This window comes from Artibeus jamaicensis, unplaced genomic scaffold (assembly GCF_021234435.1).
Source record: "Artibeus jamaicensis isolate MK-2021 breed Jamaican fruit bat unplaced genomic scaffold, CSHL_Jam_final contig_391, whole genome shotgun sequence".
NCBI classification, from domain to species: Eukaryota; Metazoa; Chordata; class Mammalia; order Chiroptera; family Phyllostomidae; genus Artibeus; species Artibeus jamaicensis.
Window position 1 is genome coordinate 21,545,383 of NW_026521814.1, and position 21,956 is coordinate 21,567,338.

General features: G+C 41.5%; 1 protein-coding gene across 2 annotated transcripts in view; it reads left to right on the forward strand.

Moving 5' to 3' along the window:
- Window positions 1-2,731: 2,731 nt before the first annotated feature.
- ITGAV (integrin subunit alpha V) overlaps window positions 2,732-21,956 on the forward strand; it is an 83,929-nt gene continuing 64,704 nt past the window's right edge. Inside the window, exons 1-2 of one of the 2 annotated variants that reach the window (XM_037136822.2) lie at window positions 2,732-3,160; window positions 13,133-13,263. In XM_037136822.2, coding sequence (XP_036992717.2) covers window positions 2,976-3,160; window positions 13,133-13,263 — 316 coding nt within the window. In that variant the 5' untranslated portion in view covers window positions 2,732-2,975. The remainder of the gene's footprint in view (window positions 3,161-13,132; window positions 13,264-21,956) is intronic. The other variant, XM_037136823.2, reaches the window with a different exon arrangement.

The window sequence follows — 21,956 nt, forward strand, 5'->3', positions numbered from 1 at the left end:
CAGCCAGGGCTGTCTGGTTTATTTCACTCAGCACAATACCTTCTAGGTCCATCTAAGTTATTGCAAATGGCGATTTCATTCTTTTTGATGGCCGAGTCATATTCTATTGTATATAGGCACCACTTCTTTATCCATTCATTACTGATGGGCACTTAAGTCACTTCCATATCTTGGCTATTGTAAATGGTGCTACAGCGAATATATGGATGCATATGTCTTTTTGATTTAGTGGTTTGGGTTTCTTTGAGTAAATACCCAGAAGTGGAATTGCTGAGTCCTTTTTCCTCTATTGTTACAGCCTTTGTTTTAAAATCTATTTTGTCTGATATAAGTACTGCTACACTAGCTTTTTTGTCTGTTTCCATTTTCATGAAATATTTTTTTCCATCCCTTTACTTTCAGTCTGTATGTGTCCTTCGATCTGAATTGAGCCTCTTGTGACCATTCTGTATAAGGCTCTTGTTTTTTTTTTTATCCATTGGGCCATCCTATGTCTTTTTAATGGAGCATTTAATCCATTTGCATTTTAATTAATTGTTGATAGATATGTATTTATTGTGATTTTATTATTCATATTTTTAAAGACTTTATTTATTTTTTATTTATTTTTAGAGAGAGGGGAAAGAAAGGGAGAGAAATCTTTCATGTGCCCTCAGTGTGTTGTTCATGGAGGTGGTTAGGTGGTGCCCTGGCATAGTATGAAGCTGGCCACCTGGTGTGCTGACTCTAGGGCCTCCTGGGAGGTGCAGGCCAAGGTCAGCCACTGGCCCTGCCCAGGGTCACCTGGCATGAGCTACAAACCAATCTGCAGATGGCTGCCACTTGTGCTGGGCCTGGAGGGGCCCAGGGAAGGCAAGCTGTGAATGGAGTTCAACTGCCATTAGTGCTGGGCCTAGGGTCATTTAGCAAGAAGTATGTGACACTCTGAAGCTAGATGTTGCTTGTTTGGTGTTTGTGAACCTTTGAGAGAATTTAGGAAAGTCCATCGCATGAGTCGAAACATAGACATACTATTTACCAGGAAAAGCTACTGGAACAGCTTGGGTAGGCCCTCAAGTTGAGTAGGGTGGGGTGTCAGGGAATTATTAGGGCAGGAGGAACAGGGTAGGTCAGGTTGATGGAGACTCAGATATGGTACCTGCCTGTGCCTGGACTGGGAGGGCTAAGCAATGGAACAATGGGTTCTGCCAGGACTTCTGTCTTAAGAAAGCAGTCCATTCAGGCCTTGCCCTAAAGCTACACAATTCAGTCCCCCCCCCATATGTCCCTGGTACCTTCTGAGCTTCTGTCCCAGTACTGGGGCTCAGAGTGAGGTGAGTCTGTGTAAGCCTGTGCACAGACCCTTGAAGAGGAAGGCCTGAGAGTCCAGTAGCACCCTGTCTTACTCACTCACAGTCTCTACTGGTTTAAACAGCCAGAAGTTATGGAGACTTCTCTTCCCAGCACAGCAACCCTGAGCTGGGGGGGCCCAGCATGGGGTTGAGACCTCTCCCTCTAGACCCCTCACTCCTCAGGGGGGACCTCTACAGCTGAGATAGCCCTCCTAATATTTATCTCATACACATGGGTGTGGGACCAGCCCCTTGCATCTTCCTCTCTCCTACCAGTGTCCACGTGGCTTCTATATATTAGTTGTAGGACTTCCATCCAGCTAGATTTCATGTGGTCCTCAAAGATGGGGGTTCTGCAATTCAGTTGTAATTTGTATGTGGTGTGGGATGATGCCAGTACCAGGTTTACCTACTCCGCTATTCTGACCTGAAGTCTCTTGTTCACCAGATTCTTAGTGAGTGATACACAATATGGGAAAGTCACTTCTCTGGACAAGTTTACTCATTATTTCGTGTTCATTCATTCCTTTTTTCTTTCATTCAACACTTTATTGATGGCTTACTCTTTGCTTGGCAAGGTGCTAAGATTTAGGAATATAAAGAAAAGGGTCAAGGTTCTTGACCTCAAGGAAGTCTCTTAGTCTTTGGGTATGGTGCAATATACCAAGGGCAAGCAAGCCCAAGGACACTTATTCTCTAAGAAAGGGGTGCATATTCTTTCTTCCTACTCTAAAATTGTGTTTCTACACAAATGCCCTAAATCAATGAGCATAACAAATCATACGATTTCAGCTGATAAAGTAGAAATAAGGTTTTAGCTAGTCTGACTTGATTTAATTTTTTTTTTTTTTTTTTTTTTTTTTACCAGTTCTTTGCCTTGTCAGTCCTTCCTGGACCACTCAAGTTAGGCTTTAACACAACTCCTCGGGGAAGAGGCTGGGCTAGCATTCTGCAAGTTTATAATTAAGTTCAGTGTTTGTGTGTGGGATTGAATGGGGAGGAAAACGACCACTAATTATGGAGTTTCGTTTGTAAGAGCCTGCTAAGGCTTTTAAGTAGCAGAAACAGGAGAAGCCGATAAAGCTTTCCCTATTTTAAAATAAAAGTCGCACGGGAGTTCCTGGCAGGACCAGGGGAAGAGGGGTGTCCTTGGTGCTACTCAGAACGCAGGCGGGTTTGGACCACCTGGAGTGCTGCCGACTGAGACACGGACTCTGAGGGTCTGGGGCCTCGGTACAGACGCCCGTTCAAAGGACACACGGTGTCGCTAGGAAGTGCAATCGGTCTCGCCCCAGGGGAGGAAGACTCTCCTCCGGCACTTCCTCCCGAAAGGCGGCTCAGCCTCCCGGCCCGGCTCCTCCTCCTCCCCTGCCTCCTCCCCCCGCCGTCGCTGCCCCTGGCGGCGGGGGGGTGCGGCGCTCACTCCCGCAGTCCCGCGCTGCTGCCCCCGCCCCGCGCCCTGCGCCCCACTTCCCCTGCGGCCGTGCGAAGCTCAGCCCTCCCGCCGCCCGGGCGCTGTCTGGGGCTGCTGGGAAGCCGGAGGCCCGCAGGTCTCCGCGCGCGCAGGCGGCGGGCCGCGGGCACAGTGCGCTCCGGCTGGGGTGGCCGTGGCTCGGGACTCGGCGCCCGGCGCGCGCTTCAGCGATGGCTTCGCCGCCGCGGCAGTGGCTTCGCCTTCGTCCCCGCCGCCTTCTGCTCCTTCTCCCCGGATTCCTGCTGCCTCTTTGCGGAGCCTTCAATCTAGACGTGGACGGTCCTGCCGAGTACTCTGGCCCAGAAGGAAGTTACTTTGGTTTCGCTGTGGATTTCTTCGTGCCCAGCGCTTCTTCGTAAGTGGCCCCTCTGGGAAGGGGAGTCGACCCCCTCCCCCACTGCGCGCACTCACCCTGCATTTCCCAAGAGGGAGAGAGATCTGCGGGAGAGATTATCTCCGGGAGAGACATCTCCGGCAGAGATGCTGACTTGTCTGTCCGCACCTCCCCCCCCTCCCCGACCCCCACAGGCTTGTTTAGGTGCTGGGTGGATGAAACATTTGGGGAGATGAAACCCCTCCAACCCCTGGCACCCGCCAACCACCTAGTTCCCTCCTCTCTTCTCCCGAGAGGGAGATCTTTGAAGCCGACCTGTGCTTAAAACTCAGGGAAAGTGGAGAATCAACAAAGGCTGGTCTGGCTGGACTCCGCGCCGCCTCTCTCAGTGGTGGGGATGTGGTCAGTTTCATCCAACTAGTTCTGTTGCTCCGGTACCTCTCAGCCTTCCCGGTAGCCGTTTTCTGCTTCATAGATTTAACACGGGTTCTTTTGGTTTTCCCTAAACAAGCCCTTCCCCTCCTCTTTCCGCCTTTCTGGCTGATTCGTTTCTCCTCATTCACTCTTCCAGACATTCTGATGACTAAAGTGACCATACTGTCATAGTAAATTCATTGTCCCCTATCTCTGGGATGTCAGACCTTTGCACATTTAAGGGCGAACAGATGAAATGAATGTCTCATCTGTTCTTTTTATAGTGATTCATTATGTAGGTCATTGTTCGGAAAGAAGGATGTTTGCTGAGTTTTTACTCACTACAGGTCGTTTGAACACTGCAGTATTTAAGAATTCAGTTATGTGTTCAAATTACCAACGTTGCAAAGATAGGATTTGTAACAGACTTACTGCCATTATTGGACGAGAAGTTGTCTCTGACTTTACGCTGACAACGGTCTCCCCACCCACCTCCATATTAGCATTAGAAATACTGATTTAGTAAGTGTTCATGGGTTGTCTTCTGATGTTTAAATCGTGTTTTCAAGAGGATGAATTTCTAAGTTCTTAGAAATTGTAACAACATACTTAGGTTTCTAATTGTTTTCAGTGTCTTAAGGTGCTGTTTTTTTGGGGGGAGAGGGGTGATCATTTTGATGGTTAGTAGTTAGGTAGGACCATTTTTCCAATTTATACACGTCTCATTTGAAGGTGGTCTAAATATTTTTCCATGACTGTTATGGAATTCAGGATTCTTTCTCATAGTCTTTCTGGAAGTTGTGGAATATCAGTCATTTTGGTGACAACCATTGCCACAGTGAATAAATAGGTTGGAGGCAGTTAGTGGAAGCGGAGGTTGTTTTATGTAGTGAACTCTGCTGTTTCCAGCTTCAGGGCTTTCTGTGAGACCTGAGCACGGATTTTCCAAAATGATCGAAGTAATCATTAACTTTTGGCGACTTTCTCTTTTTTTTTATACTACCTTCTCTTTGATGCAATCATTTGTCAGCTTTATCTGTCTGTTATCTTTTTTTGTTTCCAGATATTTTTAAGTTTATGTCTGTATGCCACAGACGATTTTAGTTGCTCCCAGCGTTGCTCTTTTAGATTTAATTTATACAGAAATTCTAGTAATTTTGAGAATGCATTGTCTTGTGTCAAGAGTTAGTACTTAGCAAGAGTTAGCACTTAATATACTTCATAATTGATGGAGTGTTTTGCAAATGTTGCTCTTGATTGGTGGCAACCCCTTGAGGTTAGTAGTGTAAAGATACAGGACAAGAGGATGAACTTGAAGTGTTTTTACTATGGGAAATGCAGTAATATCGAACTGTTGGCCTGAGATATTTACTGTTTTTGGTTCGGAGGCTGGATGACTAATCTTTGATTAGTCATTGTAGTTGTTGAATATACTATGACCTCACAGGTTTACAGCATCTCCCACGTGGGCCTTCAGACGTAAGGTAGAATTAACCTTGGTTTGGTTTCATGTAATATCTTGACATTGTCAGTGATTTTGTTACTGCTAAACTAGTAAACTCTGGGTATAGCCTAATCTAAAAAAATAGAAATCAACTTTGAGATTTTTTTTAGAAACAGAGTATATATAAACAGAGCTTTCTGTCACTAAGCTTTTCAGGTTTAACAAAGAATAATGCAAAATTATGCTTAATTTTGTAAAAAGGCACTTCAAAATGTAGCAAGCAGTGGAATTCAAGGTACATGGCATGCCATTTGTAATACTGCCAGCTGCATTGTTGTAGTTAATTGGTGTGATTATAAACTTCTAAGAAAAAATAATCCACATAATAAAAAGTATTTAAGATTCCTTTTTTCTAAAGAAAGAATACCTGTATTAATGAGGAATCGACAGTAATAAAGTCTCTCTTTGCTGTTCCAGTTTCTATAATTGTTTAAATGCCGATGGCAAGCTATAGAATTGTTCTGTCTTTTAATTTTTCTTGTCATAGAAAATCATTATTGAATTATTTCAATATTGTTTTGAAAAACTAATGAATCAATGTTTACTAAAGAAAAATGAAAAATAAGGCACTAATAAAAAATATTAAGATGACTCCTCAAGAAAATACTCCAGAAGTAAGTTTTAAGTATGAAAGAAAAAGTCACAAAACTAGTGATTTAAAAATTATGCAAATAAAAATAAGCATGTCTTATTTTCTTTTCCTGTATGCCTTAATTTATGGTGGCCACGTTGCCACACTTATACAGAGTTTAAAGATCATTTATGGGCCAAGAGGTAAAGTCATATTTTTCTTGACGAGAACATTTGGAGAAATTAAAAATTTTGCATCGTAGGTTTAATGATAATAATGATATATTACATTAGTTAACCTATTTTATAATATACAGGGCACTTGTACTTAGGCTATCTTACTTCACTTTATGAACAAACCACCAGGGGAAGCAGGGAAGCAGATGAGCTCATTCTTACAAACGGGGAAGCTGAGGCCAGAAGGGTTTTCAGGCTTTAGTTGTTTGGGTTGGTGTGTGGGGTAGGAGGCAGGGCATGATTAAAAGAGACATTGTGTGAAATTCAAATCTATTTAACTTTTGTGTTCAAATTTTAAAATTTTAGGGAGAAAGTTGAACAGTTTTCTTATTTATTCTCCAACCATATTATGTAGTGTTCATTTCACATATGTATTTCTTTTAAAATAATGCTATAATAAGTAGCACTGGGTTAGAATTCTTGCCCTTTCCCCTATGAAACATTATTGGAGCCCATTTACAGTTACTTCATGTTTCTCCGACCCCAAGGGCACAGGGTGGGTGAGTGTGCCTTGGTCCCAGAAGGTCCTGCAGAATAGTTAGTTCTCAATCCTAACTTCCTATTTGCTACCCCTGAGGATCGTTCAAAATAAAACTGCTGCCCTGGGGGCATCTTAGATCCAAAAGTAGGGCCCTAACTTCATACCCCAACAGCCTGTGGATCATTTCTGCTTGACTGGACAGTCATACGTCAATGCAACTAAAAATGAACTCTTTCTCACCAAGAGATGTCAGTTACACCTCTGTTTCTATTAATGGTGCCATCATTTTCTCTGTCGCCCTGGAAATAATTTCATATTCCTCCCTCTCATTTTCCATTTTTCTTTGTTTCCATAACTGCACTCTCCTAATATTAGCCCGTGATTAGTCACCAGGCAGCAGGTCTTAGAAATTCTTGCTTGTTAATGTATCTCCACTTTCCACTTCTGCTGCGACCTCCTTATTTCAGCCCAGCCATCACAGGTGTGGCCCGTGGCGTTCAGGTCCTTATCTCTTTGCCCACCTTTTGGCTCTCACACCTGCAACACATCTTACATGTTTCTGATGGTTTTATCTTACTGAAGCATCTTTTTGATCCTGGTATTTGGCTGCTAAAATTTTCTCAACAGTGCTTCTTTGTGGCCAGAGAGCCCAAACTGCTTACTGTGGGTGAAGACCCCTTTCAATTTGTCTCAGTCTGCATGTACTTTTACAAGTTCATGTCCCATCCTGGCCGGGTTGCTCAGCTGGTGGAAGCATTGTCCTCATTCACTGAAAGGTTGAGGGTTCGATCCTGGTCAGGGTACCATGCCTAGGTTGCAGGTTCAATCCCCAGTTAGACACATTTGAGAGGCAATGAATTGATGTTTCTCTCTCTTTCTCTTTCCTTCCCTTCCTATCTCTCTAAAATCAATAAAACATCTTCCTGGGGTAAGGATTAAAGAATTAATAAGTAAGTAAATAAATAAATAAAAACACGTGTCCCATTTCTCTCCTCACCATTGTAATCATCTTCAAAACTCTACAAAATGACACCAGCTTATTTTCAGGAACTTCAGTGTGGTTTTGGCTATATCCTTTTTTTCTTGCCATAAACAATATACATGCATAGCGTATAGCCTTATTATTTAGAAATTAATTCCTGTGTTGATTATTCCAAACTAAGGCCCAAGGTTTATAGGACATTATAAAAGAGAAGGGAAAATATATACAGTTTATAGTTAGTGCATCTGTTTTACATCATAAATAGACTGACTCTGTAGCATTTTTTAAAATGAAAATCAAATAGCTCTGAAGTAACACTCAGTTCTAAACTTTTATATACTTTTTAAAATAAACTATAACATAACTTTTCAGAAGTCCCTTTTGGTGGAAGCTCATTGGTCAACCCAGAGTCAGCCAAATATATTAAACATACTTAATCTTGGAGAGAGGAGTCAGTGCTGAAAGCAGCCAGATGAGTTCATTTGGAGGGTTTAAAAAATGTGCTTGTCATTGTTTGGCTGGTTGCCTCTCCTTGGTAGTCAAGGTCACATTCCCCGAAGCAGCTGCCCTTAAAGTAATCCTTTGGGTAGCAAGTACACCCTGAGGGCATCCTCCTGGTTAGTTTCCCTCATCCTCTGGCCTGGGTCCTTCTCTCTCTTTCCCCTCTCTCCCTCTTTTCCCATCTCCCTCTCCCCTCCCTCCCTCTGTCTGCTCCTACTCCTCTGCCCACACCGTAAGCACACACTTTGCCCTTTATCTTTTAGAATTTCTTGGCATGCTTGTGTATATACATCTGAATTTCGAACTCATTTCATGGAAATGTCTCAAGTCTTTTAAGAAGAATGGGGAGAGTGGGGACCATGCTACTGTTGTTGGGGCATACTCTTTTGGAGGGCACGGTCGTCTGTCAGGAGAAAGTTGCACACACAGGAAACTAAATTGCTGAGCTTCAGATTGCCGAGGCTAATTAGTGAAATCTCTGTCAGCCTCAGCTAACCGTGAGTATCTATCTTCCCCAAGCTTTCTCTCACTGTCAGGAAATGCTGCAAGCCAACTACTTCCTACCCTTCTTCCTTTCTCCTTGAGATTTTGCATTTGAGTTAATTAATGGCCCTTTGAGAAAGCCAAGGAAAGAAAAGCTCTTTAAAAAATAGATTTTAAAATATAGACAGACTCATAGAGAGGAGGCTGACAGCTTTGTGGGGAGGTGGAAGATTCAGGGATAGAACAAAAAAGAAAAAAATAGAGAACTCAAGGACACAGACAATAGGGTAGTGATTTGGGCAGGTGGAAGAGGGTCTGAGGGGATAAATGGCAATGGAAAAATACAGTAAAAATAGATTTTAACTATTATATTTCCCCTGTTATTAGGGAGTATTTTATTAATTGTTTTTAGTTCTCATGACATTATCTCTTGTGTTTATGTGTGGGGGCAACTTTGCCCACAAGTCCCCACCGTCCACCACAGATGAAAGTAACACTACCAAGGTAGGATCTGCTTGGGGAGGAGAGGTGGCCAATCTCTCAGAGGAGAAAGGCCAGGAGCCCCTTCCTCAACAGTTTTTATTGGGTTGTAATACACAGGAATACAGGGCGGCAAGGATCAAACAGTAGGTAACATTTCAAAGAAATCCAAGGGCTTAGTCTGAGTCAGTGTCTGTCAGGAAAGGGGGTTGCAGAAACTTTGGGAGACATACTCATTTCCTGCTTGGACCCTAAACATATGAATGAAAACACTCTTAGCAAAGCAGGTTTTACAGGACTTTTAGGAATTCTTTCTTATGCCTGATTTACCCAGAGACTGCTCTAGCAAGGTAAGGAGCTGTACGGCCTCCTGCATCATAGGCTTTTAGGCTTAAGTGGATTAGAGCCAGGAAGCACTTCTCCCTGAGGACTTGGGGACTTGGGCTACGTCAGAATAGCCGGGGGGCGGGGGGGGGCAGGGTCCATCGCTCCCTCTCTGTGGCAGGCCCCCCCCAGTCCTTCCATGATGGCCTCCCAAGTGACCGTGGCTGGCTTAGGTTGCCCCTCCTCTTAGGAGCATGCTTTGGGGGCAGGGGAGTAAGCAGAAGCAGCGGTTTGCTACCTGAGACAAGCTTTGTCTCCTAAGTGGCTCACATTCCAGAGGTCACTCACTCATCCTTTGCCATGGGAGGTAGTTACAATGTCTGAAACCAGGCAGAGCGGTTCCCAACATTTATTTATGGTGCTTTCAGATTTTCTAAGCATGCTTTTAATGTACTATCCACATTCTGAAATTCATTTTTTTAGGTAATTACAGTCGGCATTGTTATCTCCGTTGAACTGAGATATCGGGGACTGAGATGCATATATTTTAAATGACTTCTTCAGTCAATTTATCCAGTAATAGGGACCTTCAGTCCCAAACGTTGTCCCTTAGACAATACTGCTCATATTGCAAACATTTTTTTCCTGGTTGGTCACTTTCATTTCCCTCATTAAATTATTGTAGACATTCATTCATTAGATATTCTTGGATGAATTTCAAGTAACAATTATTTAATTTTCTATGAAGTGTTTTATTAAGAGGCTTTTTGGTTTGTTATTGTGTTCAAACAACACATGACAAAATGCACCCTCCCAACACATTAATAGGCTTTTGTGTTCTGTGATGTGTTGTTTTTATGTTTCTTCAACTTTTCAGAGAGCGCCTTTCACCATCCTATAGCCTTTGTGCTACACAAATACTTAATTTTTCTCTGCACAACTCCCTCTTAAGACTTTAACATTTTCTAAGGTAATTCTGCTTTCTCCATCTCTCCATTTTTCTGTTTTAACAACTTTGTAATCCTCTAACTTCACATGTTGACATTTTAGACAAAGAACTTTATTCCTCAGCTTCTTTCCCCGCATTAACCCGGCATTTAGGAACGGACAGTGCTCACACATTCCTTTTATGTTATATTAGTCTCCCACTTCTGCAGCGTTTTCCCAATGTGCAAGACTGCACACGAAGGTATGCTTGGGAAAACTTGATGAACACCCGTATTAGTACATCTGACTACCACCATTTCATGCCTCTGATGTGCAAATGGTCTGATGAAAAGCAGCAGCCTTATTCTTGGTCTCACCCAGGGCACTCGGGCTGCCAGGTGAGGGACTCATGCTGCAGTTCTCATTCAGAACTCAGCCCCCTGTTAACTTCTCAGCCCTCTCTGTCTTACAGTGCCAAGTGGAGAAAGTATCTGAAATCCAAAATAAAGGAATTTTACACGTAATTTAAATAATCGATGTTTATTAGAAGATGGTTTCTTCACATGCTAAAGAGGTTGGGGTGGTAGAAATGGCTTATTTATATCTGGCTATTTGAAGTGTAATACCTACAGCTATCAAATTTACTTTGCTACTCAGCTGTCAGCTTAAAGTATTTTTCTTGAGTGCTTATTATGTGTCAGGTACAAAGATGAATTAGATTCCTCTACATTCAAGGAAGTAATTTATTGCAAAGTGGGAGAATAACTTTGATAAAAAATTGTAGAGGATTGTGTAACATGGTATGTGATGACACCAGAAATGAATTTCGCTTGTAGGTTTTTTTTTTTAACCTTACCTGAGGACGTGCTCATTGACATTAGAAGGAAAAGGAGGGGGAGAGAGAAGGAGAGAAACATTAACGAGAGAGAGACAGACATTACTGGTTGTCACACGTATGGTGCATGCACACCCTTACCCGGAACTGAACCTGCAGCCTAGCTAGGCTTGTGCCGTGACTCGAGCAGAAAGAAACCACAGTCAGACGATGCGCCAACTGAGCCACGTTGGCCAGGGCCGCTTGTAGGCTTTTAGATATTCTGAGAACCAGCTCTCCCATCCCGATCTCCTGGAACCTGGCTGTTATCCACAACACCAAAATCATATGCAGAGCTGTGCTTGACTCACGTTTATTACGACTGTTGCAGAAATGTTTCTCCTCCTTTTTACATGTAGCCCCTGAAAGCACACTTGTCTGAAATGTTTCTTTTTTTCCCCATGTTACACTTAAAAATAATTCAATTCACATGAAGAGGGTACGTTTTGTGGTACATTTTTTACCTGCTGAAATGAAAAAATTCACATATACACAAAATTAAGCTGTTACTCAGCTCTGCTGTAGAAAAGAAGGGTGTGAAGACATTGAGCTGCCTTCTTATTAATGGCAGTTGGGGGGGGTGAGGGCTCTCTTATTCATAGTCAAATTTTTTATTTTGGAACGTTTTTGCTGAATGAGAACTAAATCGATATCTTACCCAGAGTCACTTCGCTGTGAAGAGAGAGTGCGAGCCTTGGTGTTTCACTGATGCCAAGTATGACTGCATAAAGCTTTATTACAGAGGGTGTGGTTTTGTTGGGAGTTTTGTGTATTTTGAATATAGAGTTTGCACATTAGCGTCAGACAGCAGGATATTCGTAATGCAGCAGTTCCTGCAGCCAGCTCTCGAACACTCGACACATGACTTGGCAGATAACACACACAAGAAATGAAATTGAAAAATAAAAGTTCAAATGGACACATTCCATATTTAAGATTGCCCAAGTAAGAACATCCAAACCTGAAGAGAATTTTTATATTTACTTGAGCCAAACAGGAGCCACATGGAAGCGAGATCTCAGCAGACCGAGTAAACTGCTTCCCAGAATGGCAGTTTGCAGCCCTTTTTGTGCCTTTTGAGTTAAGCAGGGAAATGAGGAAGAGTATGACATGAAGGTGGGAGAAAGCAAGGATTGCGGGGTAGTTCACAAGACTGTTCTCTTGAGGCTGACTTCCATTTTCAGGGGTCTGAGAAGAGGCATTTCAAAGGTGTGTTATGCTGGATGCACAGAACACGGGACAGCCCTTGCTTAAGGGACGCATGAACCTTTTACTAAAGCAGTTGTATGACTGGGGTGTGGCTGCCCACGTGACCTGCCCAGTAAGGAATTTACGGTCACATCACCCTGGGAGGCTTTGTTTTGGTCCCTGAACTTGTCATATTATTGTAAAGCGCCTTCTGTTCTCCACAGTAGTAAAGGACTGAAGACAAGATCACTTTTACTTAAAAATTTGACTCCTGATTACTTTGTCTTCCTATAATTTTACCCTGATAATAAATTTCAATAATGATCCGATTCTTTGGCTAGGGATTAATTAGGTTAATGTTTTGAGGAGAAATGTGTTAGTCACTATTTAAAAAAATTGAAGTACAATAGTTATAAAACAAGTTTTACACATGGAACAATGATAATATTTAGAACTACCATGCTTCAGAATTGTTTATTTAGAATCATTTTTTCCTGTTAACAGTCAGGATATAGAAAGTGTATAGCAAACACACACACACACACACACAAACAAAAATTAAAACTTCCATGACCCCAGCCAGTGTACATTTGTAACAGCTCTGATGTGATATAATCGACATATAATAAGCTGTACCTATTTAAATTTGACCTGCATACATTTTTAAATGACATGGAACCCTGAAATGAAGTTGCCTTATGTTCTTAGCATGAATAAACTATATTGAATAATGTATATAAATTAGAGAGCTCCAGATGAATAATGAACATTATGCCCTCGGTGGAAAGTTTTTAAAAAATACAGGACAAGGCAAAAGTATGTTTACAGTTGTGAATACATGAAAAACAGTTTATTCTTGTATCATTACTTATTAATGATTGTATTATTTATCATACGGACAAATGTAAACCTACTTTTGCCCCAGCCTGTATTTTTGTGGATAATATCAAGAGAACTGTTGCTCTTCCTGAGTCATTGTTTATGCTTTGCGCCATTTTTAAAATCTCATCTTCCCTTTTGTATTTTAGCAGGATGTTTCTTCTGGTGGGCGCACCCAAAGCAAACACTACCCAGCCTGGGATTGTGGAAGGAGGGCAAGTCCTCAAGTGTGATTGGTCTTCACACCGCAGGTGCCAGCCAATTGAATTTGATGCAACAGGTAGATGTTGATGCAATGACCTCTTTTCTAAATTTGTCATTTGACTTTTTTTAGTGTCATTTAATTTTTGAAAGCACTTGCTTCCGTTTAAATGTAAAAACTTAATAAAATAATTCATAGCACTTCAGATCCCTAGAGAAAGTTACAGAAAGACAAATGATTTATTATATGATTTCCCCCTGATTGTATGGCATGTAAAAGCATTAAAGATACATTGCATTTCCACGGCTTTGAATGTCTTCAACTTTAGGCCGATCACGACAGTCTGCGGAAATCTGGGGAGAATCTGTTGAATTGTTTTTGCACCTCTTCTGAGAAGAGGGAGGTCTTAGATACAGTAAGGTTTTTTTTAGTCCGTTTTCTGTGGGCGGGATTGAAGCATGACTCACTGACGACTCTAGAAGGTCATCTCTCTAATGGTGAATATATTGAAGGCTTGGTTGTGCCACCAAAACCAGTTGGGGAATCTTTTGCATTATAGTAGATGGCGTTGGCTTAACAAATATTCTTATCCAAAATTTATTGGGAAAACAATGTGGTATGGTTCTGCTAACATTAGAATTTTATCTGTAGGGACAAATTTTAGTGTCAGGCATGATTGTAATAGTAAGGAGAAAAATAGCATAAGGAAGATGAGAAATAAGAAATAACTTAAATTTACATTCAGATTGGTGAAATAAAAGATACAGTCCTGTATACATTTATATAGGATTGGTACGTTAATGTATATTTGTGACAGTTTAGAGAAACCTCAAAGAAATAGTGCGGCAATTCTCCGGGTGCAAGAGTTTTACAGTTTTTTTAGGGATTCTGCTTTGCTGGCTTTGATAGACTATTTTCAGATAAGCCTACAGAAAGTTAATTCTTTTTTCCGTATTGTTACTTCCTGTTAGTTCTAAAATATATTCGTTCTGGGAATTATAGCATCAGTTAAACAGGAATTATGATGTGGACTGTTCCATTCAGCACTGTGATCACTGACACTCATTAAACCAGCTCTCATAGGAATCAGGTCACGTGTTTGCTTTTTTCCATTTCAGACCATCTACATTAAAACCTGTGGTTTTTTCCATGTATGGCTGACATTTGGAAAACCCCAAAAGTATGTAAATGGGCTCAGGTTTACCACAGATAGAGAAAGACCTGTGCTGGAGAATAGGCGAGGTCAGGGCATTTGTCTCTTCTAACGAAATGTGATTACTAAGAAGATGAAACTGTAGTTCAGTTTTGATAGTTTGAACTGTTCGGATAGGTTTCTGATGTCAACACCATAGGTTTTTGTGCAGTGCCAGATAATTTATTCTGCTCTTTTTTGAAGTTTGGCTTTATATCCTATTTTTTTTTAATTAAAAAATATGCGTGCACTTGGCATAAAAAAAATCCAAGCAGTCCAAAAGGGTATATGGTGAAAAATAGGACTGTCTCACGTTAGCCTGCTCAAAGGCAATCATTCTAAACAATTTTTTTGATCCTTCTAGAATTTTCTTATTCATACAAAAGGGCAACTCACAAATAAGAATATACTAAATATACTGTTAGGTTTCTGACTTCCCCCACTTTTATCCCATACCGACCATAGATCTTTCCATATTGATATATATTGATTTACCTCATTGTTTGCAAATTACTGATAATACTGTGTGGTATATGTAGCCCAGTTTATTTTACTCATATTTCTTATTGATAGGCACTTGGATTGTTTTCAGTCTGTTGTTGCTCTAACTACTGCTGTAGTGAAAAGCCCATGTGCGGTGTTTGTGTGAGTGTGTGTGTAGGATAAAGTCCCAGCAGGGGGTTTTTAGATCAAAATACCCCGCATGTGTACATTAAAGTTTTGGTAGATAACTACAAATTATTCTTAACTAACGTTTATACACCTATGTTTTGTGATGCCGGTACCAATGCCAATTATCAGCATTTAAAAAAAAAAGATTTTATTTATTTACTCTTTAGAGAGAGAGGAAGAGGAGGGAGGGAGGGAGAGAAGCATCTGTGTGCGAGAGATACATTGATTGGTTGCCTGTCATGTGCCCCTAACTGGGGAACCTGGCCCACAACCCAGGCATGTACCCTGACTGGGAATCGAACCAGTGACCTTTTTGTTCGAAGGCCGGTGCTTGGTCCACTAAGTCGTACCAGCTAGGGCGGCATATATTTTATCTTTGTCAATTTTATAGTGTTATAATATGATTATGTCTTGTATATGTATATAATATATGTAATGTGATATTCTATTTTATGTTGTCATATTAATTTGCATCCCTTAATTTACATTAAGACTAAGCACTTTTGCATCTGTAAGCCATAATGTTCTGCTTCCTACGAGCTACTCTTAATATATTTGCACATATTTTCTGTTGATTCGTGGATTTAAGAAATGAATCTCAGTGGACAACACTCTATCCTTTTGGTTACTTAGGTCAAAATCTGGGCTTATGCTTGACATTACATTTGTCAGCAAGTAAGAAATCCACCGCTACTCGTCATTCTGCTACTAACAGCCTGCTCCGAGCCACCATTGTCTCTCACCTGGACTGTTGCCCTTGACTCCTGAATTAGTGAGGGTGCTGCCAGAAAAGAGGCGGCACCCTGAAACTGGGATCGTTTGAGGAGCTTTTAGTAAAAGGACCATTGACCAAGGATTGTGCAGGGTCCTTCGGATTAGCAGTGCCCAGGCACTAGCTAAAATTTGACCTCTGGGCCTGAAGGGAGGTCCAGAGCTCTGGAAAGGAGCAGCTGCCTAGACAGAGCATTCGGTGGAGAGAGCCACTTGACAGGAGCTGTGGCTCTGTCAGAGAGCAGTAGCCAGCCCAGAGGGGCTGAAGGGAACGGCAGGGGAATAAAACCCTGACCTCACTTTCCTTCCTCCTTTTGGCCCTTTGTACCTCGTCCTCTCTGGCTGAATCCACTTGGGAGCCCCTGGGCAGCAGTGCATTTCCCACTGGTCAGCATCCTGTGCAAAGAGTAGGCTGGAGAACCCTGGACAGGAGACCCGAGAGGCAGTTGGCAGGGCGCCCACACACCTCACTGTTCTTTCCAGTTCTTTCCTCATTGCTCTGCCCTGGATGCTGTGATCGTTTGTTCTCTGCGGCACCAGAGTGATCCTTTTAAAATATGCACATCATAACAGTCCTGCTCAGATTCTACCCATATGTTCCCATCTGTCTCATAGTAGCGGAGAGAACTTTTGCATCTTTCAGTCCTGTATTTCTTCCTCTCTTTCTAGAGAGAGGGGAAGCTTCTGATACTCTCTTGTGGAGTTTGCCCTTGGACTGTTCTTCACTCACTCGTGGTTGCTCCACACCGTGATGCCGTGGAAAGGAAATGGGCCTTGGAGTCACACAGACCTGGCTTCAAACACAGGCTCTGTCATTTTTCCAGTGTTCTTTTGGAAAATTATGTGCCTTTTTTATAGTCTATACTACATTCTTGGGCTGATAAGGAGGAGTTAAAATTGATTGGTTTGTCTGCTTTATTGTTTCTGAGTTCAGAAGAGACATTCATGTTTTAAGGGGTTGCATTCTTTTTAATTTGAGAAAGAAAATGTATCAAATAACTTTATTTAAATTAGTTCTGATTCATATGATAGCTGTTACAGCTATTCACCCATATCATGTTTCTAAAACTTCTGGGAAAGCCCTTGAACTTAGGTATGCCCATGTGACTTTTTCTAGCCGATTAAACATGAGCAGAAGAGTATAAGAGTTGGAGTATGACTCTGATTAGTGATAGTTTAATGATAGGTCCTCCTTTGGCCTGGGTCCCAAAGTGAGGCAGACGTGAAGCATAGACTCTCACTGACCCACAATGTATGTGTACAAAATAATCTTTTGTTATTGATTACTGGATACCGGGGTAGCTTGTGACTCCAGCACAATGCAACCTAACTGAATAATCCATATAGGGATGTTACAATTGTATATTATCAAATCAGCTGTTGGGAAATGGTTATTAAAAGCCTTTCCAATTCTACATGCCAAGTTGATCTTCTGTTAAGTTTCTCGTTCTATTTTACAGGGTCATGAATGGCTAAGCAGCTATTTAGATAGTACTGCTCATGCCAAAAATGGCTTCTGGTTGGTAAATTGTGTTTCGACTGGGGAAAACCATAAATAGGCGATACGTATCTGATGAGAATGTTGTGGCTTTGGGGTTCCTTGAGTACCGTGACTCTGATCCCTGGCATGGTCTTCGCAAGACCCTAAAGCTAAGCTATAGAATCATCCCAAGAGATGTCATTCCAGGGTGGCGTGAGGCTTTGAGCCAGGGTCACTTCTGTCCCCGCCTGATCTCGTTTCTTCATATCTGAGCTGTCATCTGGTGAGGCAAAGAGAAGAGCTCTGGACAGCTGTGTGCACCGCCACCCAGGAAAGTTCATATAAGGACTCGTATTGAGGGGTATGTGTGGTTCTGTCCTACATCCTCTGAATAGACTGGTGCTACACGTGTGGCCTTTGGTAGCTGGTGAGTCTGAAAGTGTAGTTGAGCCATGAGAAGCCCGCCGTTGGTGGCGGGGTCAACATTTGAAGTTTGTAACTGTATGAAGTACTTTAAGCTCATTTCTTTCTTGGGCTGTTTCTCTTTAGAAAAAAACAGAACAGTTTTTTTTTTTTCTAAAGAATTCAGCTAACTGCAGAACCATAATAAAATTCGTTATAGTAAGGTTCCTTTAAATGGTGGTTGTTAAATATCATGAAGAGTCTTTTCCCCTCCACCTGCCTGTAGGTCAACTTCTGGTCCACAAGCAGCCTTAGTGTGCTAAGCACAGCTCTTTTTCTTCATTATGCTGCAGTTTATATTGGTTTTCTTTCTTTTGTTTTTCTTTTCCTTTTGCTTATGATATGCATGTTTTCCTGGCTAGATTGTAAGCTCTGCAAGGCAGGGAACAAGTTTATTTCTGCTCAGTATTATGTAACGTTTGGATTGCACATGTGTATATATTCTATGCAGGTGTTGGGTTCTTCATGAAAAGTAATAAATATATAGACTCTGGCTAAATTTAGCTGAACAGGAATTTACTGGAAGTGTATTGGTAACTCACCAGTTGCCTGAAAAATGAGCAGGAACCAAGAGATGCTAACAGAGAGAGGAACCGTTAGTGCCGGGTTTACTGCTGCTGGACTCGGTACTGCTAACTGGGGAACAACATCACGAGAATTCTCATCCCTGCCTCTCTGCATCACTTGCTGGGGACTCAAAGCTTTTTTCGTAGTATCTGACTGGCTGGGTCTAAGTCTTACACCTTTGAAAGTCAAGCCTCTTATCTCCCACAGCTAAGAAATGATAGATTATGAGCTTGTACAGGGAACTAAAGCCTAGGATCCTTCAGAAGAAAAAAAAAGGAATAATAGGGTACCTTTTTCTCTTTGTTTGCAAAACCAGGTAATAGAAAGAATCCTTTATGAATACAATGTATATCTATTACTGAGTAAAAAATAGAGTAATCTTACTTTACCAAAGATGCACCTTAGATATTAGGCCGTGTATGTAATTTATTAGAAGGCCATTGTATTGTGGTTTGTTACATACATTAAGACGTGTAGTAGAGGCCAAGGAAGGAAGTCTGGATTTTGATTTTAAAGTAGCATCACACTTGGTTTCTTAGCTCTTTAAAGAGGAAAGATGAATTTGTACCGTGTACGTTTCTTTCTACCCCAGGGCATGATTTTGGGTAGTGGGAGACAAGGGAAGGTTTCAAAAATATGTTTGGAAAACCAATGTAATTTTATTTTACTTTAATTCTGGGCAGTAGAGACAAAAAGATTTATACCAAAATGAAGGAGGCAACTGGACATTATTTAACTGTCTGGGGACGACCCACATAGAAACTTAACTCTTGTTTATATCAGGTAGGCTATGGTAAAATTGGTTTCGTTATGTGCCGTTTAGCTGAGTCCTAGAACTTGCCAACAAACTTTGCATGAGGACTTCCCATACAGGTTTTATAAGGGCATGGCAAGGGTAGTATGGGTATGATAGGAAATGCAGCTGGACTTGGGGTGGTGAACACACAATACATTATACCAGTGCTATGTTAATAGAATTGGATTCCTGACACCTATATAATTTCAACAACCAGTGTTGTCCCAATAATTCTAATAATGAATAAATAAGACCAAAAAAAGAAATGAAGATGGAAGTAAGCTAAGGAAAGTTCTAAATGGATTTTAAAAAGATACTCCAAACTAGCAGTCTAACCAAATAAATTTACTGTAAAGCTTAACACACATAGAGCACTGTATTAAAAATAAAAGGATCTAGGCCTGGCTGGTATAGCTCAGTGGATTGAGTGCTGGCCTGCAAACCAAAGGGTCGCTGGTTTCAATTCCCATTCAGGCACATGCCTGGGTTGTGGGCCACCGGAGGGGCAGTTACACATTGATGTCTCTCTCCTTCTCTTTTTCCTTCCCTTCCCTCTTCTCTAAATAAATGAATAAAATCCTTGAAAAAAAGGATCTAGAGCTCTGTGGGTAGGTCTTGGCTCTTTGGTTTCTGGCCATGCTAAGTAGATTTGACATGAACATTACAGTGTATATAGTCTGCTAATTTTCCTAGTCATTAATTTTGGTATAACTATGTAAAGTATAATACTATCATATGGGTATCTTTAAAATATTGGAGACATGCCTTTTAAATAATTAAGGGAAAATGTCTGTGATGAAAAATTTAATTTACTAGAAAGTTTAATCCAAGATGGCAAACTTACTTGCTGCTTTGACTTTTTGAATTATACATATGTGTTAGTGAGCCTACAGGAATAAAAGGAAACCTCAGTCTAAATCTCTCTCTTGGATTTGTGGGAGTTAACTGCAAATCATGCTCTCTTAGCTTTCTTTCCAGCATGTCTTCCTTATTTTTCTTTTTTCTGCTAATTTCCTTGACATAATATGTATACAAAGCCACACCTAGGATGTGAAAGGAAGGCTTACCGTCTTATTTTATGTATTTGGGTAGTTACTGAAATATTACAATTTGCATTGATACAATAGTTGCCCTCTTGGATTTTTATTATTATTTTTAAAATATTTTATTTATTTACCTTTAGAGGGGAAGGGAAGGAGAGAGGGAGAGAAACATCAATGTATGATTGCCTCTCATGAGTCCCCTGCTGGGAAGTGGTCTGCAACCCAGGCATGTGCCCCGACTGGGAATCAGACCATGATTGTCTGGTTCGCAGGCCCGTGCTCAATCCACTGAGCTACACCAGCCAGGGCTCTTGGATTTTTAAAGCCTTTTATCTCATAACTTCACCCAATTTGTAGTTTTAACCAAGGTTTGCATAATGGCTGAAAACCAGTGTTTCCCTAAATTGACAGAATCAGATGACCTTTGAAGAACTGTGGAATTAGGAAAATGAAGGGATCATTTTGGGATAAGATTTGTTTATTTTACACCAAGATGATTGATAGGTAGAGAACACACTTAGTTTGTCTGAATGTGGGTGTGGAAGAGTACACCGTGAGCAAAAGTTAACATGTGATTTAGTTTTAGGATGAATGATCTTTGTGTTTTAGGAAGTAAATATACTGCAAACGGTATTACGTCAGGATGCAAAGTAATGTTGAGGATATTCGTGTAGCAGGTGTGGGGTGGTCTGTTATTTCAATTTTGTCTTCATGCCTGAATTACTTTCTTACAGTTGTTGTAATAAGTGACTATAAACTTGGCTTAAAAACAACACACATTGATGACCTTTAGCGCAGGACATCAGGTGTCCACAATGGGTCTCAATGGGCCAAAATCAAGGTGTCTCCAAGGTGTCTCCTTGTGCCGGGTTCCTTCTGGATGCTCTGGGGAAGGATCTGGTTTCATGCCTTTTCCAATTTCTCGAGGCCACTCACATTCCTTGGCGTGTGGCCCTTTCCTCTGTCTTAACGCACAGCAGGGGCTGCCATCCCCGTCTTGAGAAAGCCTGCATCATCGGACACTCCCTCCACTGCCTCCCTGTGGTGATCGCATTGGGCCTGATGAGATAATCTAGAGTCATCTTTCATTTCGAGGTCCTTAATTTAATTACATCTGCAAAGTCTCTTTTACCATGTAAAGTCACATGTAAGGTTCTAGGGATTAGGACTTGGACGTCTCTGGGCAGCAGGTGGGTCATGGGGGGGGCGTTATTCTATTGCCATGGGGCCCTTTTCTCTGTTCTGCCGTTTAGTGTTGGTTATACTGCAAGTTTCCTTAGGGTGAAAACCATGCTTATGTAAGCAGGCCTTGTCCCCGCCCTCGTTCTTTTTGCTTTGACTCTGTGATTATGAGGAATGCAAATTAGATTTAGAAGGTGTCTGTTCAGATTCATGCTCTGACACTCAGTAGATGTGACCTTGGGCAAGGGACAAAATTTGCCAGCCTTAATTTTTCCCATTTGTCTCATACATGTAATACCTATGCCTCAGGGATGTCATGTGAGTGAAATGAGGTGATGTCCATGAAGGTATGGGGAAAATCCTGTCCTTGCAACATGCTTTCCTTTTCTAGGAGTGGATGTTACTAACACACTGATTGTGACCTGTTTTCTCAATACTGAGTCTTTCTGAAAAACAGTAGACTGACAATCTGCCCGGAGAGGGCAGAACAGGCAACAGCTGGCCTGGCAAAGGCCCGGGCCTGCTGGTGTGATGGTTAAGTATGTCCCTTAAAAAGAGGAGATGCTTCTGCTTTCCACGTCCTGTGAATGGATGTCACCTTTCACC